The sequence below is a fragment of the Podarcis vaucheri genome (genome assembly GCF_965113315.1).
Source record: "Podarcis vaucheri genome assembly, chromosome: 4".
Classification (NCBI taxonomy): Eukaryota; Metazoa; Chordata; class Lepidosauria; order Squamata; family Lacertidae; genus Podarcis; species Podarcis vaucheri.
Window position 1 is genome coordinate 78,444,574 of NC_138762.1, and position 26,106 is coordinate 78,470,679.

At 42.8% G+C, this 26,106-nt stretch overlaps 1 protein-coding gene across 1 annotated transcript in view; it reads left to right on the top strand.

The window, feature by feature from the left end:
* The window catches only part of LOC309531580 (uncharacterized protein), a 60,240-nt gene that overhangs the window by 13,014 nt on the left and 21,120 nt on the right, over positions 1-26,106 (top strand). The window contains exons 2-12 of the mRNA XM_082221171.1: positions 4,428-4,494; positions 6,313-6,532; positions 8,104-8,275; positions 9,977-10,145; positions 11,525-11,590; positions 11,689-11,806; positions 12,544-12,692; positions 14,107-14,250; positions 15,704-15,868; positions 17,377-17,768; positions 25,282-25,378. Coding sequence (XP_082077297.1) covers positions 4,428-4,494; positions 6,313-6,532; positions 8,104-8,275; positions 9,977-10,145; positions 11,525-11,590; positions 11,689-11,806; positions 12,544-12,692; positions 14,107-14,250; positions 15,704-15,868; positions 17,377-17,768; positions 25,282-25,378 — 1,759 coding nt within the window. The remainder of the gene's footprint in view (positions 1-4,427; positions 4,495-6,312; positions 6,533-8,103; positions 8,276-9,976; positions 10,146-11,524; positions 11,591-11,688; positions 11,807-12,543; positions 12,693-14,106; positions 14,251-15,703; positions 15,869-17,376; positions 17,769-25,281; positions 25,379-26,106) is intronic.

A 26,106-nucleotide genomic window follows, 5' to 3' on the forward strand; every position in this document is an offset into this window, starting at 1 on the left:
CTCATTTGTCCTTAACTATAAGGTTCCAGGTTACAACAGTATTTTTTTTTAAAAAATGTGTTAAAACAAATTGCAATCAGGATATATATTTGGAGTGACAAAGGCCAGGGTAAAAAGGTGAAACTTGAAAGTAGTATGGGGGTCTATTGTGAGTTGCATTCCTGTAATGAATGTTCTTACTTCCAATTCTAAGATTCAATTATCCAGAATTGAAGTGCAAGCTCTAAGCTTGCAGTGGTTTATTGCTCTTCGCCTTTATGTCGCAAGTGACCTGCTAATAATGTTAATAAAGGCTTAAAAATTAAAAACAAACTAGTGACTCACTTGATAGTGATATTCATTTTAATAATAGTAATTGAAACTGTGTATGGGGGGTCCTAGTTTGCTTTTAAGCGTTACCTTTCTAAAAGAAGAATGTCTGCTTCTGGCTTATTTAGCATAGAGCACTGCGTGTGTTTTATGGAATGCCGGCTATCTCTTTCCAGGCATTAATAAATCAACTGCTGACAGAATAAACAACACAAATTAAGGTCCAAGGCTAAGTGCAAGGCTATAATTTCTTGTAACTCCTTTGTAAAGTTTGCAATTGGATTGTGTCTATCCAGCCTGGGCTGTGGTTTGTCTGCACGTGTTGGATGTAAGGAGGAATGTCAACTTAGGATGGGTTAGGTCCTCACATGACTCTGTGCCAGGTAATGTGGCTGTATTAGTCAGCCTGGGCACGCTGGATTCTGTGTGCAGATGTGCCACTTACATGTGATAGTCAACCATTGTAGATAAGCTGAGTGAGGTTTAGGCAATGTGTGTGGAAGGGAGCTGAGCCTGGTGGCTGCAATCTTGATGCAGTGCTGCACATTCTGTACATACACATTTGCAGTGGCGTAGCGTGGGTTGTCAGCACCCGGGGCAAGGCAAGTAATTTGCACCCCCTAACCCGTGGATTTGTGTCCCCTAACCCTAACCCCCAGATGTTGCGTCTGGTGCGGCCGACCCCCCCTGCACCCCCCATGCTACGCCACTCACATTTGTTAATTTGGGAGAAAGGATTTGGTGCCTCCAGACTATTAACCCAAGAGCGCTGTTCTGAAAGTCAGTGACCAATACAGCATAGATATGGATTGTTGCTAACATCTCCTGTTAGCTGCTTCCCAAACCAGCAGTTGGAACACAGTGGATGCGGAGTAAATGTGAGTATTCCAGAATTCCAGAACTCTTTTTTTTTTAATATAAAAAATCATGTTTGAAATTGTTGTGTCAGAATTTAAACTTCAAGAGTCAATGCTGAATTTGTAGGTGCTAGGCCTTAAGAATTGCCCCCCCCCCGTAGAGCTACATTTGGAAGAGCATTGTGTATGTTTCATGGGTGCCAACTCCCTGGGGCCCTGGGCACTTGGGCACCCACAAAATTCCCTATGAAGGGGCTAAGCACCCACAAATCTGGATGCAGGGGCTATGCATACTGCATGGCACCGCACCCATGACTCCGGGCACCCACGTTCGCAGGGCCAAGGTGGCACTCCTGGTGTGTGTGTGTAAGCCGAAGCAAAAGTGGCAACTTTTCAGCACCTATTGAATACATGCTTTGAAAAACATACTACCCTTTTGCAAAAGGAAGGCTGAGTGGAGTTAACCATGAGCAGGCTGAGGACAAAATACTAACGGTGGCTTTTCACTTGACATTTTGTACTAAGTGTTAGGGAACATGGACATCAGGCCGCTTGTGAAGGGCATTTGTACGTTTCATTTATTTACAACTAAATACTACTACACTGCAGTTTGATTTCAGGTGGCTTACAATCTCCTAACATCCCAGTAACACAGCACAGTAAGCAAAACCTCATTATCCAAGGTTGACCGATTTTAACTTTAATCCTGCTTTCTGCCATTTTTTATTAGGAAAGAAATTGGACTGCAAGTCTTATAATTTCGTCACACCTCTCTTAAAAACTGGTGCTACATTGGTTGCCTTCCAACCCTCCCGTGAGGATTTTGAGTTTAAAGACATTTTACATTTTTACCATTAGATGACCAACTGCTTCACATTTTTATGTTATTTACGAACTCCTGATGCTATCCAGACCGAGGGTTGGCTTTTAATTTGGTGTTTAGCCCTAAAATTTTAATCTTATTTTTATCCAACATCCTTTTCAGAGAAATCAGACGCAAATATTCTGTTTCTCTCCAAAGTCCTTTTCAAAGTTGTTTTTCTAATGGTCTGACACTCCCAGGCTCGCTCGCTGCTTGTGATTTTTAAGAAATTTGTATTCCCCACCCCCTTCGTGCCCCTAACAATATGCTCAAATATCTTCTCATGTGCCTCACTGGTAACTTGTGTTTGTTTTAGGAGAGCTTATTTTCTCTTTTTTTGTCCTCTTTATTTAGATTAGACTTGCACTTTTTAAAGAAAAGAGTCTTGGCTTTTGCAGCTCTATTGACGTGCATTACTAACCACACATCCTGTTGGGTTTATTTCTTAATCCATGGTGTGCACGCCAGACGAGCTTCTGTTGTTGTGGTTTTCAATAACTTCCAATACTCCAGAATACTTTCCCTTTCAACGTCCTTATAATGCATCTCCACCACTTGGAGGAATTTTCCTCTCTTGAAATTAAACGTGACCCTGTTGAACCTTGTTGGTGGCTTCCCACTTCCATTTAAGTTGATTTGATAGCACTGTAGTTACTGTTCCTCGCTAGTTTGGCAGCATCTTTGTCTTGTACCAGATCTGAAGTATCTCCAAGAATGAAGGACCTCTCAATACCAGCTGTGTAGCACAGGGGTCAGCAAACATTTTCAGCAGGGGGCCGGTCCACTGTCCCTCAGACCTTGTGGGGGCCCAGACTATATTTTGAAAAAAATAATAATGAACGAATTCCTATGACCCGCAAATAACCCAGAGATGCATTTTAAATAAAAGGACACATTCTATTCATGAAAAAAACACGCTGATTTCCGGACTGTCCGCGGGCCAGATTTAGAAGGTGATTGGGCCGAATCCAACCCCCGGGCCTTAGTTTGCCTACCCATAGTATAGAATGAAACTTGACAGGAAATCTAATTTTGTTGATTCTGGCCAACAAGAAAACAATGCTAGCAGAATTTATTCTTATTATACACGTCCAAGGAGACTAGGTCTTCCAAGTATCCATATTTTCCTGGATAACAGTCCTGGATTTACAGAAGCCATACCGGTTTCTGATTTGATTCTGAAATGTCCTTTACCTTAGGACGTCCCTATTTCCATCGGAGAAATGTTGGAGGATATAGGACATGCCCAGGGCTTTTATAGCCAGAACTCACCAGAACTGAGTTCTGGCACTTCTCAGGTGGGCACCATGGCCGCTCTAAGAGAACAAGGGGGATGTTCGTGGTGAGTTCCAGCACCACTTTTTCTAGAAAAATAGCACTGGATGTACCTATTTTCATTGGAGAAATGTTGGCGGGGATGTAACTGTTTACATCAGAGAAATGTTGGAGGGTATGGGATCGTGAAGGCCAGACTGCCCAAAGTATATACAGCATGTTTAGCAGTGATCACTACTTTCCCCCAGAAAAAGCAAGGACTTGAAATCTCCCATGCAGCACATTTGCAGCTCTTGTGAATGTGGAATATTGGGTAGGAGCTAATGCAGGGAAGTGTCATGATCAGCTGTGGAATGTTGTTTGTGGCAGTAATTCTTACAAGGTAGTGTTTTTCAACCTGGTGCCCTCCAGATGTGTTGGATCACAACTCAAACCAGCCCCGGTCTTTGGCTGCGCTGACTGGGGCTGATGCGAGTTTGTATCTCAATGCATCTGGTCACCAGCTTGGGTAAATCTGCTGCAGTGTATGTGGTCAGGTTCCTGTGTACCTAAACCACTCAGCAAAGAGCTAAGAAATTTCCAGTATTTCTGTAAATGGGGTTTCAATAGTCTGTTTTCTTGCTGAAAATGATTGTGGCAATGGTTGAGCTGTTGATGCAGCCTGGAAATTACTAATATCTCTCAATTTGTGAATGCATATAGATTGGTATGGCAGAAGCCAAGCTTGACATGAACTTTCAAATAGCCGTTTGCATGGTGGGAAGTATCACTTTTTAAAAATCCTTTCAACCCTCTGATGTAAATTAGACTGAGAGATGGTAACTGGCCTAAGGACACACAAAGGGGCCAGGATCTGAAACCAAATTCATTTCATACACCAGGTGATCAAAAAGGGCTCTTTACGAAATGTTTCTTCTTTTACACCATTGATGGCTGGTAGGTAAGTGTGGCTGCGCTAGTAATTTTTGTGGACTTCAAGTTTCTTTGACTTTCTTCTAAATGCACTAGTCCTAGCATTGGATATGTCATCCTTCCCCCTTTATACAGATTGTGAACAATTTGGCTGTAGCAGAGTATTTTAGAAAGCTATTGCAGACCCGAATATCTTTCCTTTCCTTTTCCAGCAGAAGATGATATCTGCGTTGCAGCTCTTATGCTGGATCTGTCTGGCTTATTCTTCATCCAGTATTTGTAAGTCAAATTTATGTTTCTTATTTGTTTGTTTGTTTGCTTGCTTTAGCTACACCACGGTGGATGTAATCATACTCCCATCTAGTTTCTCCACAAAGTTACACAAATATAAGTGCCGCTTCCATGAGGGGCGGGTTTGTTTGCGTTATTTTGCAGGTGCATAGCTCTTACTTTATTTCTCCCTGCTTGCTTAATTACTCTGAGAATGCACAAACTTGAAAAGCACAGGTGAAAACCAGTGCATATGAGGGAAAATGAAGGCTGTGTCTGTGGTCTGTAGCGCTTCACTTCATCACAGTTTTCTATCTCTCCTTCCACCCACCATGATGTATAAGTCAACTGGGCTTGCAGTTTCTCAAAATGCAGCACTTTCCCCAGCAAAAATGGGAAGAGCTGTTCTTAAACCCATTTATTTTTCAAAAAAACCTTTTAATTTTATGTTTTATATATACTGTCATACTGGCTGTTGCCTGTATATACTTTGATACTGTAGTGCCTCTTACTTTGCTCAATGAATGCAATATTCAGAGGGGAACTTCTCATGAACCCTTCTAGAAAATCTCAAGCAAAATTCCTCTCATCTCAAAACTCTTAAAGAAGCAGCAGGTGTGCCAACACTCAAGATTACATTAAATTGCTGTATTTTACATCACCAGCGATTATATTTTGTTTGATAACGAATGGGGTGCGGAATTGGCTTCCTGGGCTCTTCTCTGTGTTTCTGTTAAGAAGCTGAATTGCATTCTCAATTAAATGTTGCCGCTTTTGCATTAAGAATGTATCAGACGTGTATTGCATAGTGTTATGCTTGCATTTCTAAAATTCTGAGAGCTGCGTCGCACAAGCTGTGATTTGCAGATACTCATATACGCGCCCCCTCTCCTGGCTCAGTAAACTTGACTTCTCCACACGCTCCACCCCCCAATTCCACGTTAGGGCCCTGTGGCATTCTCTGTGCCTACAATCCTAACCCTACTTACTTTGGAGTAAACCTTGCTCCTGAGTAGACGTGTTTAGGATTTGGCTGTTTGGGAATGAAACAGGGTCAAATAACAACCCTGCCCTTGCAAGGCTGCCTTATCTGTTGCTTGCAGTCTTCCCATGTTCCAGGCTAGAGGAAGGGAGCCTTTCTCAAAAGCCTCCAGTCACATTTTCCAGCTGTAGCAGTTGCCAGATAAATAGAAGGAGACAGTTTTCCACCCTGGGTTTGGAGTGGGGAATACAGGGGAAGATGCAGGTAACCTGACAATGCACCACCTCAGATTCAATTGGAGCTGGAGAATGATTTGTGGCACAGAAGTGCTGTTAGTTTCATAATGCATCCGAGCATTCATGGGACAAGTTCAGAGAGCCAGTGTGGTGTAGTGGTTAAGAGTGGTAGACTCCTAATCTGGGGAACCGGGTTCGCGTCTCCGCTCCTCCACATGCAGTTGCTGGGTGACCTTGGGCCAGTCACACTTCTCTGAAGTCTCTCAGCCCCACTCACCTCACAGAGTGTTTGTTGTGGGGGAGGAAGGGAAAGGAGAATGTTAGCCGCTTTGAGACTCCTTAAAGGGAGTGAAAGGCGGGATATCAAATCCAAACTCTTCTTCTTCTTCTACTATTAGTTGGACCAGTTTGTGCTAGCTAGATAGTAAGTTTGGGCAGCGTTGCTAATTGCAAGGCGCAAGGAAGAAAGGCAAAGTTGGCACAAATGAGTTGGCACACAGTGGAATGATGGGGAGCTGTGTTGTGAATTTTCAGGCTTACTGCAAGTGTGTCTGTTTGCACTAGCAAAGTACATCATTTGTCACACATTATATGCAATTTACTCATTAGGTGTACGCTTAGCGACCAATGTGCGTGCAGGGGAGCCTGGGGTCATCTGCTGTCCGCTGCTGTCTTCCAAACAATCCAATTACTCTGTGACTTGGCACATAAACGGTAGTGATATACCCATAACTACGGATAACTACTCCAGGATCCATCAACGAGGAGACAGGCTTTGGTTTAGCCCTGCAGTGATAGAAGACTCCGGATTTTATGAGTGTCGCATTCAGTAAGTTTCTGCAAAGTTCATGTTTTTTTCTCTCAATTGAAAGTATCTGCTAGGTTCTATAGTACTGACTTGAGTGAGTTCAGCAATGATAGGGAAACATAAATTTAGAATTTTGCCGGTTTTATCTTAACAATTTTTGGGGGGCTTCAATTGTGTAATGTTGAAGTGAGAAGCAATCTGCAGGCTGTGTATAAACCCTACTGATCAAACCGGCTTCTTTGAAATAAAACGTGCATTGGAGTCAACTACATTTTCCCCCTTATGTTTAGTAAAATTGATACAGGAGGTAAGTTTTATTTCTCTCCAGTCGCTGTAGTTTATTTAAAGCCTGATGCACACCGTTTGGAGATAACAGGGGACTGTTGCTGAATGCAATCCATGCTCTTTGCTCGGAAGGTAATAATAATAATAATAATAATAATAATAATAATAATAATAATAATAATAATAATAATATAATAATAATAATAATAATAATAATAATAATAATAATAATAATAATAATAATATTTGTACCCCGCCCTCCCCAGCTGGAGTCGGGCTCAGGGCGGCTACCATCATAAAACTAACACAGTATACAAAGAACATAAAAACAGGCAATCAATTAATTAAAATACATCGTAAATTTAGTTCAAAGGAAATTAATGGCACTGAGAGTGGTTAATATTCTTCAGGGCTAACTGTTACCACTGGTCTTATAAAGGACCTGTGAGCGGGCTAGGAGGCCTCTTTAATGCTTGTTCTTATACAGAAAGAAAAGAATCAGATTGAACCCCGACCAAAGGCCTGGCAGAACAGTTCTGTCTTGCAGGCCCTTCGGGAAGATGCATGATGCAGAGGGATCGGAAAAGGGATTAGCAGGCAGCCATCATGTTTGTATGTGGCTTCAGCCATGATTTGTGAAATTGGCCATCTGAACATGACCTCAGTCTAATAACTTAACAACCTATAGTTTTCAGGCTGTAAAATACAATTCTTGGAAAAAAGAGCAGGATGCAAAAGTAAGTGTCTCTGCAAGTGGTGCACAGTGGGGCGACTTCTTTCTGTGCACCCCAAATTCTGCCCCACAGGGTCCACAACGGGAAGCTCTGTTGCACAAGTGGAGGTCTGTAGTGCATGTGAAATGGCAGCACTGGCTACAATCCAATGTACACAAAAGGATTGTTTTTGTTTCCCCCCAGTAATTTTTTTTAGAACTGTTACATCATGTTATTCCAGCTAATTCTGGCATTTTATGAACACCATGAAACCAAACCTCCTGGCCACAATGTTGCCTCTTAAGCCATCCCTGACACATTTTTATATTCTGTCCTTCATATATTTTCTTCTTCTACTTCCTGGAACAACAAACTAACAATAAACAGCCAGACACTTCTTGAGTATTATTATTTTGAGTTGGTTCTTGTCTGCTGAACTGTGATCCAATTCCACATCTTACTGTTTTAAAAAGTGCACCCAGATCTGGTTATGCTCATGTTTTTTTAACCATTAAATGCTGATATAAGGCCAGTATCCTGTGGGTATCTCTTAATAATTAATAGATGTACTGATATCCCTTTTTTTCATAACAGAAATTCAACAAGAGATAGGAAGGAGCTCCGTGTTTTCAAGAACGATGATGGTTTATGCTTTAATAGAAATTACGTTTATCCACAAAGAATACATTTGCATAATACTGGAAAGCTAAAGTGTCCCGACCTCCAGAATTTTGAAAGTGAAAGGACTCCACTTCAGTGGTCCAAGGTTGGTGTCTTTCTGTGTAATAACAGCCTTTTAAATGTTTTGTCTTATTGGCGGTATCTTTTTTTCTAAATCAGAGGCGGGGAACCACATTCAGGTGGTGGGCCATATTTAGTTTTGGAGAACCCTCTGTGGGTCTTGCATGAAACATTACAACTTAAAAGACATAGCACAAAAGGAGGAGGAAGGCAGCAAACTCGAGCACTAGATATAGGCCGTCAAGTTCTAATAACAACCAGCTGAAATAGGAATAGTTTAAGGCAGGGGTTGGGGAAGCTTTGATCCCTTAGGTGTTGGTGAATTGCTGCTCCCATCATCCCTGGCTTTTGCTTATGTTTGCTGGGGTTGATGTGAGTCTGTAGAGTAACAACATCTGGAGGGCCAAAGGTTCCCTGTATCTGGTTTAAGGAAAAGATGAGCCAAAGGTTGCTGATGTCACAGTAGGGCCAGTGGAATAGTTCTGTTTCCCTTCTCTCCCTCTGCTGGTGAGAGATGGCATGGTTGTTGCTGGATGAGCAATTCATACTGTTTTCTGGTACAAACTTCAAAATATGGTACATGTGGCTTTTGGCTAGTAAGATGCCTATTTATTTTTTTCAAGTAGTTTTAAAACATGAACAAAAATACGTGGATCATCTCATACATGAATATTTATGGGTTTGTTTACTTTAGTTTGTTTTGGAGAAATGGGTATGTTGCTGTGAGGATGATTTCGATGGTCTCTCTCCCAAGTGGACCCATTGTTTCGTCTCGTTTTCTTGAATATACAGGATTATGTGGTATACTTGGTTGGTGATGTAATATGATTCTATGTTGGGGATTCCCCATCCTCCTTTGGAGGAGGGGAGGTGCAGGTATTTGGGGCTTATTCTTGGCTTTTTGTGAGAGAAAATGAATGAGTGTAGTTTTTCTCTATTTTGTCTGAGAGGGTGAAATTGGTGTTGTTCCATTTCCTCTAGTCTCTGTTGATTTGTCACCGCAGGGGCTTGTAATTTTGGAGGTATAGTTTGTTGAGGTTTCTGGTTATTTGAACCCCTGGGCACCTGAAGCCTGGGAAGGTTCTGAACCAATCTCCCCCCTATGAATAATAATAATACCTTGCTAATAATACCTTCTTTTTTTTTTGAGGGACGCGGGTGGCGCTGTGGGTAAAACCTCAGTGCCTAGGACTTGCCGATCGCATGGTCGGCGGTTCGAATCCCCGCGGCGGGGTGAGCTCCCGTCATTCGGTCCCAGCTCCTGCCCACCTAGCAGTTCGAAAGCACCCCTAAGTGCAAGTAGATAAATAGGTACCGCTTTATAGCGGGAAGGTAAAAGCGTTTCCATGCGCTGCGCTGGTGCAGACTTGCCAGAGCAGCTTCATCACGCTGGCCACGTGACCCGGAAGTGTCTCCGGACAGCGCTGGCTCCCGGCCTCTTAAGTGAGATGGGCGCACAACCCCAGAGTCGGACACGACTGGCCCGGACAGGCAGGGGTACCTTTACCTTTACCTTTAATAATACCTTTTGTGCATGGAGATATATCCTTATTTGCAACTCTCCGTTCCCTCCCAACAGTTGTCCTTAGCTTTGTGAGTCTGCATTCTGTGGATTACATTTCTCTGCTTTTTATTGTGCCAGTCTGTGTCTGGGTCCTGTAAATGAACTAAGTTTGTTGCCTTCAGCTTTTAATAATATTTTTTTCTGCCTCTTTTTATATTTCAGGCATGCACTCCTGGATTACCCGAAGATGGGAGATTTAGCCATTTTGAGGATTTCCTTGCAATTAAAAATGCAATGGAGAAAGACAAGGGAGTGTATATATGCCAGCTGACATACACCTATCTGGGAAGACAATTGAATGTATCTCGTGCTATTAATCTAACGCTTTTTGGTAAGTTTGTGTAAGAGGGAAGCAGGGAAAGACCACCTCCCAGCCTGCTCTGGCTAGACTTTCCCTCCCCACCCCTACCAGTTCCGTTGCAGCTAGTCCATTAGAGCAAATGGGACACTGTGCCACTAATTCAGCCTTCATTCCCTTAAGACCATCTGCCTTCCTTCTTCCTTGCATCCAGACCACACCCTCTGCTTCCTCCTCCTTAATCTCAGGGTTGACATTTCTTAGCAGGGGAGGATGGGGACAAACAGAATTTGTTGGCATTGGCTTGTGGTTTTACCTACTGTTGGCCTCCGTCCCTTCTGCTCCCCCAGTCCCAATGGGAGCTAGCTGCCATTGTACAAGTCCACGTATCAGCAAATAAGAAAACTATTCCTTCTTGCCACCTGCCCTGTGTCAAGAACCCTGACGACATCTTACATTCAGATATTTGTGGGGCTTTTAAAATGTAGTTTAGCTTTATTTGTAAAATGCTTTGGAAGAGTTTATATCCTGAAAGATGGGATATAAAGCAGTTAATATATATATTTGGTTCTTGATACTTTATTGGTTAGGGCTGCCACATCTCCGAATTTTCCTGAAAATACTATTGGTAAGCTACAGAATGAAGGTTATCTAATAATGCCACAAATGCATCATAAATGCATTGTTAAAACAAATGTGTTTTGTTCCTGAACAGCACTGGGCAAGATCATATTTTTGTTGTTGTATTCCTTTGTCCTTTTACTCCCATGCTGCTTCTGGATCTGTTGAATACTTAAAGTAGTATTTGACTCTGGCTGCTTTTGGAGTTAATGTTCAGTTAAGCGTATCTTTGTTAGGTTTCAAAAAGTCCGTCTTTTCTAGAGAGGAGTCTTGAATCTTAACCAAAAGTATTGTGACATAAATGTGCAGAACGTTTGCATCAAGATAGTCTGGTTTTGTTCAGAAGTATTAATAGCATTTGTGATGTACTTGCATGTAATGTCCAGTCAAGATGCATATATTTTGGACTGTAGCCAACAGTTGCACAAGTGAAGGCAGCTTGCACCAATCAGTCTCCCACCCCCTGCAGTTTCTTCAAAATCCTCTTCAGAGGGTTGTCTGGGAAGGTTTTTCAGGAGGTGAAGGGGAAGATTGGTTGCACAAACTGCCATCTGTTGGTGCAACCACTAGGTATAAACCTTTGTTTCTAGGCTGCCAATAAATGTTTTACTTGTATCTGGATATGCATTATGAAGCGGCTTTTTCCAATGAGTAGTGAATTAAATGGTTGCTAGTGGACGACAGTCCGCAGTAACTAGAAAATAATATCAAGAACTTCCTAGCAGAGCAATGAGTAATAGATTGTGCAACGATGATTTGTTGTTTCTGTTAACACTTCTTTCCATTGTTAGCACCTCCGAAGAGAATACCGCTGGACATCATTTATCCAAACAATAATTCAGTTGAAGTAGAACTTGGTAAGCAACTACTGCACTTAATATGAAACTATTTTTCATGGTCCTAAACTACACCCTAACAGTTTCTGTTATTTGCAATTATTCTTTCATGTTTTTAGGGTCCAGTATTGCTGTGACCTGTAATGCCTCGTCGGGTATTTGGGACGAACCATATGTATCCTGGAACCTTGAGGATAACTCTACTCGGGATTTAAAAGCAACACTCACACGGTCTCTGTAAATATTAACTCAATTTCCTTTGGTCTTTGGAATTAAGACAAGTTGGGGGTTACTTGATGGGACTAGTCATTGAAATCATTGTAAGGTGGCATGATATCTAATGTGGTGCCTTCCAAGTGCTGTGGACAGCGTCGCCCGACCAATTATCAAGAATTAATTTTATAATTATTATTATACTTTTATTTATACTATGCCTGTTTTCCCCTGAGAGGGAAATACAGGTGGCATACAGGTAAAAATAAGAGCAGCTAAAAACATATTTAAAAAAGAACCATTAAAAACAATTAAGCATTGTTAGAATATATATCCTGTTAAAATCAAACAGCTAATTACAATAAAAAAAAACAGCATGGCACCACAGCTCTTTCATTAAAAGCAGTCAATTCCCAATTCCCTTGTTGGAACAAGGAAGTATTCACCTGCTGGCAGAAAGATAACAAGAAGGGAACCAGTCTAACTTCTCTAGGGAGGGAGTTGCAAAGTCTGGGAGCAGTCACTAAGAAGGCCGTCTTCTGCGTAATTTGGATACTGGGATGATTCATAGTGGAACTGAAGGAACGTGGCTTTTTGCTGAAACCAGGAAATTTAATAATTCCCCTCAGCATTTAAGCACAGTTTCTCTATCTTTAATCCTTGTACCTTTGTTCAAGAAGAGTGTGACACAACATCATACAAATAAGCCCTGTTAAACTTTCATGTTTCTTATTTTTTTCTGCTTTTTTTAATGCCATCAGGGTTAAGTCACCTAATGGAGAACTTCAGCTAGTGAGAGAAAAGTTTAATATTTCTGTAGTGAAACCTAAACACTACCAAAAATTCTTCTGCACTGTGTGGTCTATTAGAACTGCTCCAAGAGTTGTATACATCATGCTAAAACCTCCAGGTAAGTTTGTTACGTATAAGATGGTGTTGTGAAGCCACATGTTGTGTGGTTTTCTGTTGTACACACAGCTAGTGCAACAAGTGAAGGGGCAAAGCAGGCATCAGAAACCCAATAACGTTTGTTTTAGAATTTTTTTTAAAGAAATGCTTCTATTTGGGCAGGCGATAATACGGGAAAGAATTGTAGTCATAGGTGTCCACAGGAATTATTCCGGGGTGGTGAAAATCAAATGCTGAAAGCAGCCGGGTGGGCTTTGGGAAGTTGGCAGGAAGGCTCCTGGACCCTGTGGGATTATCATGCCAGCCCCTCCAAGCTGGGCACAAACTTCCTGGGCTTTGGGAAGGAGGCGCCAGGCTTTAATACTTTAATACTCTAATTTAGGGATGCGGGTGGTGCTGTGGGTTAAACCAGAGAGCCTAGGACTTGCTGATCAGAAGGTCGGCGGTTCGAATCCCCATGACAGGGTAAGCTCCCGTTGCTCGGTCCCTGCTCCTGCCAACCTAACAGTTCGAAAGCACCTCAAAGTGCAAGTAGATAAATAGGTACCGCTCTGGTGGGAAGGTAAACGGCGTTTCCGTGCGCTGCTCTGGTTCGCCATAAGCGGCTTAGTCATGCTGGCCACATGACCCGGAAGCTGTACGCCGGCTCCCTCGGCCAATAAAGCGAGATGAGTGCCGCAACCCCAGAGTCGCTCGCGACTGGACCTGATGGTCAGGGGTCTCTTTATCTTTACTCTAATTTACCAGGATCATTTCGGGGACTAGCCTTGTCCCTCTAGCCCACTGTCCGTACGCCACTGTTACAGTCCTGGTCTCCTCAGCTCAAAATTGATATTGTAGAGTTGGAAAAGGTTCAGAAAAGGACAAGCAAAATAATCAATTCCCCTATGATGGAACATTGCAGCAGCTGGGACTTTTAAGTTTAGGTGAAAATTATGTGGAGAAATTGGATACGTTTTCTCATAAGGCGAGAGGCTGGAGACATCCAATGAAGCTGAACATTAGAAGATTCAAGACAGAAAAAAGACAACTATTCACACATAGTTAAATTATGGAAACTGCTCCTGCAGGAGGCAGTGATGACCACCAAGCAGGAGGGCTTTAAAGGAGGATTAGACAAATTCTTGGAGAAGGGGACCATCAGGGGTTACTAGTGCTTCTGAATACCAGTTGCTGCAAACCACAGAAGGGAAGATTTGCTCTTGGGCTTGACTCCTGCTTGCAAGTTTTCCCACTGGCATCTGGTCGGCCACTGTGAGAAGAGGATGGTGGACTGGGTGGGCCATTGGCCTGATCCAGAGTCCTCTTCTTATGTGGGCACAAACCTCTTATGCAACCTGTCGCCATGACACTGTGCACCATTATTTATTTGCCTCACTTTCTTTTAACTTCTTGTTTTACCTTTGCCAATACAGCTCGAAACTTTCAGGGTTATTTGATTGGAGGTCTTGTTTCCCCGCTCCTTGTTATACTGGCAGCTCTGCTCATCTACAAGTTTTTCAAAGTTGACATTGTGCTTTGGTATCGGGAGTCCTGCCAGGTTCTTCTCGGTAAGGGAGGTAAGTCCGCTCCTGTATTTTCAATAGCTTGATGCCATCTAGTGGTCAATGAGAAACAAAAGGGTTTCTCCTCCCCATCATTTCTAAATTTTGCTGTACAGTGGTACCTTGGGTTACAGATGCTTCAGGTTACAGACTCCGCTAACAGAAATAGTACCTAGGGTTAAGAACTTTGCTTCAGGATGAGAACAGAAATTGTGCAGTGGCAGCAGGAGGCTCCATTAGCTAAAGTGGTGCTTCAGGTTAAGAACAGTTTCAGGTTAAGAATGGGCCTCCAGAATGAATTAAGTTCTTAACTCGAGGTACCACTGTACAGTGTACGTTGGTTCTCAAACTTAATCTGTTCTGGAAGTCCGTTCCAAAACCAAAGCGTTCCAAAACCAAGGTGTGCTTTCCCATAAAAAGTAATGCCAAATGGATTAATTCGTTCCAGACTTTTAAAAAACAACCCCTAAAACAGCAATTTAACATGAATTCTACTATCTAATGAGACCATTGATCCATAAAATGAAAGCAATAAACCATGTACTGGAGTCACACAATCAATCAATCAATCTAAACTGGGTTCCACACAATCACAAAAACAAGAACAAAAAAGCCGCAAAAAACAAAAACGCAAAATAAATAGCAAAAACAGACAGACCTCAGCATAACACTCAAAATGGAAGTGTGGCACTCAAATTGGAAGTGTAACACTCAAAATGGAGCACGTTTGGCTTCCAAAAATAGTTCACAAACCGGAACACTTATTTCTGGGTTTGCAGTGTTTGGGTTCCAAGTTTTTTGAGTACCAAGGCGTTTGAGAACCAAGGCACCACTGTAACAAGGAGTCAATGCTTGAAGGCTTCCATGAGGGATTATGTTTCACTCGCCACTTCTGTCTATGCTTTTTATAAAAAGGAGGGATTGGAATGCTGTGCCTAGTTTCAGCTGAGGGGCTGTGATAGTAAGCAACCCTTATCATACAGCTGTGGTCATCCAGACCTTGTTGGAATGCAGCTCCCAGGACTGACCATTGGCTATGCTTGCTGTTCAGCAACATCTAGAAGACCATGCATATGTTTAATAAGAAGCAGATACTTCTTTTTCTTCTTTTTTTAAAAGTACCCTGACTCTGGACCTTTGATCTTAAATCTTTTGGGATACTGAGTAATTTTGATTTCATTGGTATTATTTGTCTCTTGGTTCTTTTAAGAGCTAATAGTATAAAAAAAGATATGTGAAAATTTCTCAGTCTTGTTGGAAGCCACCCAGAGTAGCTGGGGCAACCCAGTCCAATGGGCAGGGTACAACTTATGTATGTATGTATGTATGTATGTATGTATGTATGTAGTCAAACACATAGTGGTGGTTCACACACTAAGTCTCCAGCATCAGGAAAGAATGAGATATTGTTTCCTTTAGGAAAACTTAGAAAGCACAATGTTTTTAAACTACATTTTTCTTTCTCTAGTTTCAGATGAGAAGCTCTACGATGCGTATGTGTTGTATCCCAAAAATTCAACAAACTGTGCATATTCATCTGATATCTTTGTCCTGAAAGCATTGCCTGAAGTCTTAGAAAAGCAATGTGGCTATAAGCTCTTTATATGTGGAAGGGATGATCTGCCAGGCCAAGGTATGTATATTAAAGAAGTGTGTTTACGTTTGATAGAGCATTGTTCGGAGACAAACTCTGTGGTAAACTACTTGAAATTATGATTGTATCTCAACTGCTTGCAGAAGGTCCTTGGCATCTCAATTTAAAAAGATCAGATACGTACAAGCTATGGTTCTAAAGCAAGGTCTGAGGGCATGCATTATTCAGCCACCTTGCTGAAGCTAAGCAGGCTTCGTTCTGGTCAGTGCCTGGATGGGAGACCACTTAGGTACCCATCTCATGCCACTTTATTTACTTCACTTTAAAAGCTGGGGGCAATGCTCAACCATGTGTGGGTTAGAGCCCATACTTTGCAAGCAGAAGGTCCCACTTTCCATCTCTGGCAGTTCCATGTAGGCTAAGATTGCTAAAAACCTGGAGAGCTGCTGCCAATATAGACAAGACTGAGCTAATTGGACTAACGGCTTGACTCTGTATACAGCAGTCTCGTGTGTTGATTTAAATGTGTATGTGGTTTTCCTCCACATTTGTGGTTCTAGATCATCATAATGCCCACCCCAATCCCTTCTCAATAATTGTTTCAGGCCTTTTCCTTGACCCACTTTCTTCCTTTTTCTTGACATTTCATCTCGCTTCTTGGATATTTCAGTGGTAATCCCTCTGTCTTCTCTTGTGTCTCTCTGACCTCTACCTTTGGACAGACACTTTCATGTACTGCCTTGAGGACTCCCTTTTGCCTTCACTTTTGAAAAAAGGGTTCTGTCCCTGACCTCTTGGCTGTGGAATTCCCCTGCCTGAATACCACTTTGTCTTAACCTTCAACAATGTTGTCCACTCTGCTTGTAACACCATCTGGTTATTTTCTCACCTATGCATTTCATACATCATTCCGTCTTCTGCTGTCCCTCTCCTGTGTCAGTCTGAGTGGGAAATGCATAGCTTCTTCTGAGGGTTACCTGTCAGGTAAGAACGGTCAGCATTGCCTGTTCTAAGGATCGGGGACAAAGAAAATGAGGACTAAGGCTGGGTTTGCATAATTGACTGCTATAATAATACAGTGGTACCTCGGGTTAAGAACTTAATTTGTTCTGGAGGTCCGTTCTTAACCTGAAACTGTTCTTAACCTGAGGTACCACTTTAGCTAATGGGGCTTCCCGCTGCTGCCGCACGATTTCTGTTCTCATCCTGAGGCAAAGTTAGCAGAGTCTGTAACCCGAAGCGCCTGTAACCTGAGGTATAATAATAATAATAATAATAATAATAATAATAATAATAATAATAATTTATACCCTGCCCATCTGGCTGGGTTTCCCCAGCCGCTCTGGGTGGCTTCCAACAAAATATTAAAATACAGTAGTCCGTCAAACATTAAAAGCTTCCCTAAACAGGGCTGCCTTCAGATGTCTTTTCCTGAATTAGATGTTTCTTCATAAAAACTAAACAGTCTTAATGTTTAATTTATAAACAAATTTAGTTGTACATATGTTTCCTTAGTTAACCTATATTGATGCTTCCTTTACATGCAGCGGTGGTCAACGTTGCTGACGAAACTCTGAAGCAATGCAGAAGAGTGATCATCGTGTTGGTACCGGATTCATCCTGCTTCAGCACGCAGAGACTGACCTCTGAGCATGAAATTGCAGTGTACAGCGCTCTTATTCGGGATGGAGTTAAAGTGATACTGATTGAGCTGGATAAAATCAAAGACTATGACAACATGCCAGAATCATTAAAATACCTTAAACAAAAACATGGAGTGCTCAGGTGGGAAGAAGGCCTTTCGGAGAAGTCTCAAAGGGCATCAACAAAGTTTTGGAAAAATGTACGGTACCAAATGCCAGCCAGCCGAAGACCACCTTCCTCCGAGTTTCATTTGCTGCCAGTACTTTTTAACTCTTCTTGGATACCAGAAGGGTCGTAACAAGACCACATCTGCACTGTTCTCTTGAACATGTTCAAACAAGGGGTGCAAGGCATGGTTCCAGGGTTGCTGCATGAATAACCCCAGAAAGCGGCTGTTGAGAATTGCAGTCCCTAAGAATGTCTACTTTTGATCACTTGGGAAGAGCCTTCTCTACCAGGATGCGATTAGCCATGGACCTAGGAAGCTTCTGGTTTGGTTCAGTGAGTTCCTTGGACAAATGGCAAAATGTGAATGCTTGAGCCAAAAAATTGTTTTACAGAGGAGGGGAGCGAATGTGAAGGAAACTGTGTTTCCCCCTCCCATGTGCAGACTTTATACGTAGTCAGGTTTTAACCTGAAACATAAGGGCTCACTTGGAACAGCTTAAATAGCTGCTTCATTTGTCCAATACTTGTTCGTTCCCCTTTTAAAGGATAATTCCATATACTATGCATATTATTACGGTATCTCCCAAGGAGAAAAACAGTAAGAGAGCACCATATTTTTGGGGTGGATTGTCTTACCAGTGAGCAGATGCAAAAGCAAGAGTGTGAATTCTCTGTGATTTATTCACATTTTAATTAAATTGTAATGCCATAGTCTTTAATGCAGAAAAAAAAAATCACATGAGTGACTTTAAGTGAAGTTACGATACGATACGATAAGTTATTAGATGGTAATTATTTTTTACACTTCTGAAAAGATTATTTGCATGATGTTTCAAAATGGCCAAACATTTGCAGACTCGTGAGCACTTTAACTGTATCTCTATGATATGAAATGTTTCACATTATTTTTAGAGGCTGCATTCTCTAGCGTGGAAGCCTAGATTTGACTTTTTAAAACTCAACCAAATATGTAAAGCTAGAAAGTGGCATCATCTTTTTTTTTGTACAACTGTGTGATTATTTCTATAGGTGAAATAATTTTGTTGTAATTATGTAATAATTCATTTAACTTGCACAATACACTGATTCCTATGAAATTTTTATATCTGCCTCTATTGTGGATGGTTTTGCGAAACCCACATCTGAAGCACTGTTGAGGAAGAAGGCACCTGATCAGCTATATTAATTAGAAAAGAAGAGAGGATGTTTTAGAGCTAATTGTCTCATTAACAAGATGCCATTCACCCAAGTGTTCGTTTACAAACAGAAATGAGATATAGCCAACAAAAAAAGTGCAGTTGGTTGCAGAAGTCTAGCTACTTTGCAATCCTCCAGGAAAGAGATAAGGTAACATCAATTTTAAACAATCAATTAGACCTGTCAAAAACTGACCGTTGTCCCACAGCCATGATCATTAATGCCTTGTTGGCATCAAGGCTGGGCAACTCTTAACACACATTCTGTGGATTTGCCTTTGAAAATACTTTAGAAACTTGTCCGAAATGTGGCAGTTAAAGTTTTAACTTCTTGTTGTTGCTGGTTTTTTTTTTTTTTATAAAAAAATATACGGCTATTTATTTATTTAGAGTATATTTATTCTACCTTTTGGCTTTAAAAGACCCATGATGCCTTTTAAAACAAAAAAAATCACATATACTATATTTGCCAACACACCCAATAAGACTCAAGACAAGATAGATGGGTAGCAGGTTATATTTATTAAAATATAACAACTAGAGAATATTAAGAATGATTCAACCAAATTAACCAAAACCAATGAGGTTCAGGCAGTGAGGTGGGTTGCTGGAGGCATTTCAGCTTCCCCATCTTCTGAACCAGCTACCAGGCGCATGCTGTGATCACCCAGCAAGGCCTGAGGGAACTCCTCCCCCTCACTGTATACTCCTTGTGTAAGGTAAAGGTAAAAGGTAAATGACCCCTGGATGGTTAAGTCCAGTCAATGGCAACTATGGGTTGCGGCGCTCATCTCGCTTCAGGCCGAGGGAGCCGGCGCTTGTCCACAGACAGCTTTCAGGGTCATGTGGGCAGCATGACTAAACCACTTCTGGAGTAACAGAACACCATGATGAAAGCCAGAGCACACGGAAACCTCATTTACCTTCCCACCACACCAGTACTTATTTATCTACTTGCACTGGCGTGCTTTCAAACTGCTAGGTTGGCAGGAGTTGGGAAAGAGCAACGGGAGCTCACCCCGTCACACGGATTCAAACTGCCCACCTTCTGATCGGCAAGTCCAAGAGGCTCAGTGGTTTGGACTACAGCGTCACCTGCGTCTCTTAGGTATATGAACATGACATGCACACTGTGACCCTCTTAGTATGGTGTAGTGGTTAAGAGCGGTGGACTCATAATCTGGTGAACTGTGTTCACGTCTCCGCTCCTCCATATGCAGCTGCTGGGTGACCTTGGGCCAGTCACACTTCTCTGAAGTCTCTCAGGCCCAATCACCTCACAGAGTGTTTGTTGTGGGGGAGGAAGGGGAGGAAGGGAAAGGAGAATGTTAGCCACTTTGAGACTCCTTCGGGTTGTGATAAAGCGGGATATCAAATCCAAACTCCCTCCTCCTCCTCCTCCTCCTCCTCCTCCTCCTCCTCCTCCTCCTCCTCCTCTTCTTCTTCTTCTTCTTCTTCTTCTTCTTCTTCTTCTTCTTCTTCTTCTTCTTCTCAGCCAGCGTTCGCCCCAATGTGCCTGACAGGCCCACACACTACTCTGCCTTCGATATTAGTCAGCTATGGAGTCAGCTATGGAGTGGGCTGAAATAGCCTGCTCTCCACTTCTATAGGGCACATCATCCCATGTGGTTGCCCACATGGCCCCTGTGGGAGAGTCCACCTCTCCTCATCTTGCAGGGGAGGAGGGTGTGGCAAAGGCATCCCCTCCGCATATTGAGAAGGAATGGAATTTTATCAACCCCACTGGCTTTTCTGCTCATTCTGAGCTTTCAGGGGCTTTAGACCAGGTTACTTGAAAGGGACTCTTAGAGAAGAGCTGTGGTTCAGTGGCAAAGCATCTGCTTTGAATGCAGAAGGTTCCCGGTTCAATTCCTGGCATCTCCCCAAAGAATCCTATATGAAACCCTGGAGAGCTATTTGCCATTCAGTGTGGACAATGCTGAGTCAAGTGGATCAAAGGTAACTGAAGATCTAAGGTAGGTTCCTAAGGACACTTCTCATGTGCTCTTGCCCACGCACTCACGTTGTTGGGGAGGCTCTGTTCTGTGCCTTATCTCTGGAGGTGGTGTTGCCAGAAACATGGGATGTTCTTCCCTGCTGCAGTTTCAAAACTCTGGAATTTCCTGCCTCAAGGGGTGAACTTAGCTCCTCCCCGAGTGAGGTTTAGGCAGCAAGCAGAAATATGTTTGTCATGGCATGTCTGTGACTTGAATAGCTCCTAGATTGTTTTCTTGGTGTCCCTGATTATTGGCAGCAATCCTGGTTTGCTTACATTTAAAATAAAATAAAACGATTGCATGGCTTTTAATCTTCATTGATTACTTCCTTGAGTGCCTTATTATGAAATAAAAAGGCAGGCTTAAAGCCTGCTACATGGCTTATGTAAAAGGAAGTCTTGCCATGTGTTCTGGAGTGCTTTGAAAGCATACGAACAAGCGTGAAGTCTGGGCTAATCTGGTAGATATCATCTATTTTGTTTTCCAAAAGCTTTGGGCAAAGTCCTTCCCTTAAAGCTCCTGAATGAATTTAGCAGTCATGTGTTAAGACAAAAAGATTTCCTTATGCATTGGTGACTGATTAAACGAAGCAGAAGGAAGGTGCAAGCAGAATGTGTTGCGATGGCATTTATATTGGGACTTCTGCTTTTAAATTTATTCATAAATGATCTGGAATCAGATGTACAGTGATGATGGCTACATTTGTGGATTACACCATACTACTCAAGATTTTGAAATCTCAAACAGTCTGTGGTCATGAGATAGCAACCAAGTTCAGGAAGTGAAAATTGATTCAAATGGTTACCACCCCCCCAAAACCCCTGATCACATATGCTAATGAGCTCTGAAGAACTGGCATTGATTCATGAGGAACTAGATCTTGCGATTGTGGACACAACAATGACCGCTCCCCACATTAAATGGGGGGCGCCCTTTGCGTGGTCGCGCACAGCTTCTGGACCCTATGCGGTACCATTACAACAGGCTTGGCTTTGCCTCCCCCCAGGTGGGATACCTGGAGGTCTCCGCCTACCTCAGTCATCCAATCCTGCCTGGGAAAGCATTGCCAAGGTGATCAGGCCAGGTAAGGGGTGGGACCACCTGCCCACACAATAGAGGGAGGATTTTACCTGGGAATCATCAGTTGGCTCCAGAGCTTCTCCCACCCTACCCACCCTCAGTTAAGACTTCTTTTGCAGGTTAACCTTTTCTCCACAGTTACATGGGCGCTGCTACGTCAAGCATTGGCAGGTTTGCCTTTCCCATAGCAAAACGTCACAACTTTTGTGGTATCAGGCCTTGGGCGGAATCTTTTAGTCTATCTTCCCTGAATGGGGGTGTGTGCAGTGGTGACCCACGCCCCCTTCCTCTTTGCGGCGGCGATACCAGGGTTCCCTGTTAAAGGGGTTTTTGAGGGGAAGCTTTGACCGTATGCCTAGAGGTCGTCATTGCTCTCCCCTGCGATGGCGGCATAACAGGGGCGGGCTCTCTCTGCTTGAACATATGTTCTCCAGAGCCAACCCATCCACCCCACACACTGGATAACCCTGATATTCCCCAGATCCCCGGCGGGGGACTGGGAGGGATAAATGCCCAATGCCTGAGCCAAGGTCTACCCACATCTGAAACATAATAAAGTTGTGGCCAATTTTAATCCCATAGCACATTGTCTTGAGCCGCCAAGGGTTTGGGGGACTCTGCCTGTCCACGCAATAGAACGCTGTCTGGAGTATTCTTGCTGGATGAAGATATATTTCTGAGTTTTGCTTGTTGAGACCTATTTTGAACTGTGCCTCAGGAAATTAGCAAGACATGTATAGACAATTAAAATGGGCACATACCAAGGATGAACGCTGCTAAGATTGTCTGCATGTTTTGAAAGTATCTCTGAATTTCCATACCATGTTCTAGCCTAAGGATATGGTATACACAACTTGCCTCAGAAATTGTTATTTGTAAAACTTTGAAAGCTATGGAAAGTTCTGTCACCATCGCTGTAAATTCCTGTTGGCCTTTCCTTTTGTTTCTGTACTCCAAGGGCATTGAGGGTCTTGCAGCTGGAAGTTTGATTTACCCAACAGAAAGGTTGCTTACTTCTAGGTGTACTTGGGTTCGTGCAATGCATTGTGCTATGCATACTGGTGGGGATGTAGAAGTCGGGTTGGTTGCTTTGTACTGAAAATGAATGGGATCTTCAGATATGCAAGTCCTAGACTACCTGCCCCATATGCAATGCACCCAGCAGACTCCACAGAACGTTTCCACCTACCCCAAATGTAATGGTGAAGGGTCACTCATTGGGGTGATTACATATACACCCACTCCCTACAGTGACCAACAGAGGTGTACCCAGGGTCCCTTGCGCCTTTGACCACGAGCTGTATCAGCACTCCTCCCAATGAAAAAAAATCACTTTACCACGATAGTCACATTAGAATAACTACCGTATTTTTCGCTCCATAAGACACACCTGACCCTAAGATGCACCTAGTTTTTAGAGGGGGAATACAAGCAAAAAAATATTATTTAAAGGGAGTGCTGAGCAGAGCCTGTATGCATCCCCGAGGAGGAAAAAGCCCCCAAGAGCACACACGGCTCTTGGGGGCTTTTCTGGGAGGTGGGGAAAGGGACAGAGCCATGTGCTCTGTCCCTTCCCCCACCTCCCACAAGAGCCGTGTGCTAAACCAGAAGCCAATACAGCAAGCAGGATCGCTTCACAGTGTTCCCTCTTGCTGTCCTGGCTTATGGGATAGCCGTACACAGCCTCTCCGAGCAGCTGGATGAAGGCTCCCCCAAGAGCCGCACTCCCTTTAAAGAGTGCACGGAGCATGTGTGAGGCTCTTGGGGGCTTTTCCCCAAGGAAGGAGAAGGGCAGCCCCCCTCCCTCCTCAGGAAAAAGCCCCCAAGAGCCGCACACATGCTCCGCACACTCTTTAAAGGGAGTGCTGAGCAGAGCCTCCTGCCTGCGTTCGCTCCATAAGACGCACACACATCTCCCCTTACTTTTTAGGAGGGGAAAAGTGTGTCTTATAGAGCGAAAAATACGGTACATTTTACAGGATCCAAGTAATCAAAGCATCTGGAGTGAAGGTGAGGCAAGGAGGAAGGGTGGAAAAATTCACACACTTTTGTCCTGTGGTGCAAGGAAGGTTCTCCCACATTTGATCTCACTGCGACAGAAGTGGCACATTGCAACATACATATGTACCACACATGGTCTGATAGGTGATTTTTGTGCCCCCTGGTTTCACCAACCCCTAGATACGCCTCTGGTGACCGACAATATGGATGAGGATGTGGTGACCACTACAGCAAAAGTGATGTGTAGACCAGGTGGCCAACTCCGTAGCTGGTAACCTCTAGGAAGGAAGTGCATAAGGGTTTGGTACATGCCATTTTGCAAGTGCAAATGATGTGGCAATTTCTTAGCTCTTTTCCAGGTACTTGACAGACATTCTTTCCATTCTTGACCTGGTACTTTGACTTCCTCTCACACCGTTTTCATGATGCCATGCTCTTTACCAATCTTGGAGGGTCCTTTTCAATGTAGAGTTGAAGAACTGTTCCAACTAGTTTTGCAGCAAGGGAAGCGCTGAGATTTGAGAGAGTTTGACTTCTCTTCTTGTGAATTACCACAGGCACACATGCTTGCGCTCTCCCCCCCCCACTCCCACAACTTCAAAGTGAAGTGATAAAAATATCACCCTCTTTTCTGAAGCAACCATGATTTGAAACAGAGGTGCAGTTGGGTAATATTAGACTCTGGACTGCATACATTTTAAGCACATTTTCCCTCTCAACTTGTTTGGTCTGTCATACAGATGGCTCTTACTCAATCTGGGGCCAGAAGAATTTCCTGCGTGAAATTCCTTGTTTGTTTCAGATGAGATTATCTTTTCCAACTTGTCTCTGGGGAGAGCTCAGCGCACCCACACCATTGCAAATGTTGGGAAGGAAGCCACCCCTTTCAGAGTTTTGATTTGTGCTGTTTTGAAGTTCGTGCATAATTGTTTGCTCTGCCCTAACAACTTCCTTGCCTACAACTCTGTAAACGGGTAAAACCCGTTTAAAGGAGAGGAGTGAAGCTCTTGCCACACATCTGCTTGTGGGTTTCCACTTCTACCCGGTAGGATACGGATTAGACTTGCTTCTGTAGCTTTCCTTACGCAGCGAGGAGCGTACACTGGCAAGTTCGATATACACCAGGCATTCCGTACAATGGAACTACTCCACAGGGTGCTAAATTTCATGGTCTTCACCATCAGCAAATGTGCACACTTCCATAATGCCCAAAGCTGATTTTATAGAGGAGAAGATCAGAATGCAGTAACAGGTTTTTCTCTTCAACAGAGCTTCGAAAAGAGAGATGTGGTATAGCTGTTTTGAGCTCTCATCGGACATAAGGGTGTTTTGAGATATTAATGAGTCTTTTGTATTTCCATTAAAGGAGTACTGTAGACTTTCCAGCCTTTTCATATTGAACTGTTGCCAGAATAGACCCACACTCTACTCTTCCATGAAGGATTACAGTAACAAGGGGCAAGGCAACTTTGGGGTGGAATTTTCTGGAAAGAAGATGTTTGGTGCTTCATCATGAGACACTACAGAGTTTTTGGACCTGAAAGGTGGTTGATTCTCTTCTGCCCAGGTTTGTAGAATTAACTTTATAAAGGCTAACAATGACTGTCCAATATTTGAGAAGGTTAATGAGAAAATTCTTTAGTATTTAGAAATGAGCTACTTAATGTGCTGGTATGATCTGCCATTGTATACTATTGTTTTCTTTTTTGAGGAATGTACATTTATTTATTAAAAGTATTTGTACATCATGAAACGTATCAAAGCTGTTTACAACATTAAAAAAGATAAAAGCCATAAAATGAAAGCATTAAAAAATGATTTAAAAGCAGAAGAGTTAAAAACAAGCACCATTAAACCATTGTAGGAGATTGCTTGCATAGGTGCTGGTGGAATAAAAAGGTTTTCATCAGGCATTTTAAAAGTTGGCACAGAAGACACGCACTGAATCTCTATTGGCAGAGTGTCTGGACTGATGACACTAAAGACTCAGTTTCTCGTTGTTGTCAAATGTGACTCACAAACTCAGGGATGGACCAGCAATGCTCCTGAAGATGATTTCAGTGATCGTGCTGGTATATGAGAGTTCAGATGACTCCTGAGATACCCTGGACCTAAAGATCCTATGAGATAGTAAGAAAATACCTTTAAAGCACTGATAATTTTAGCAGAAGCTAGGAATAGAGGCTGGAAA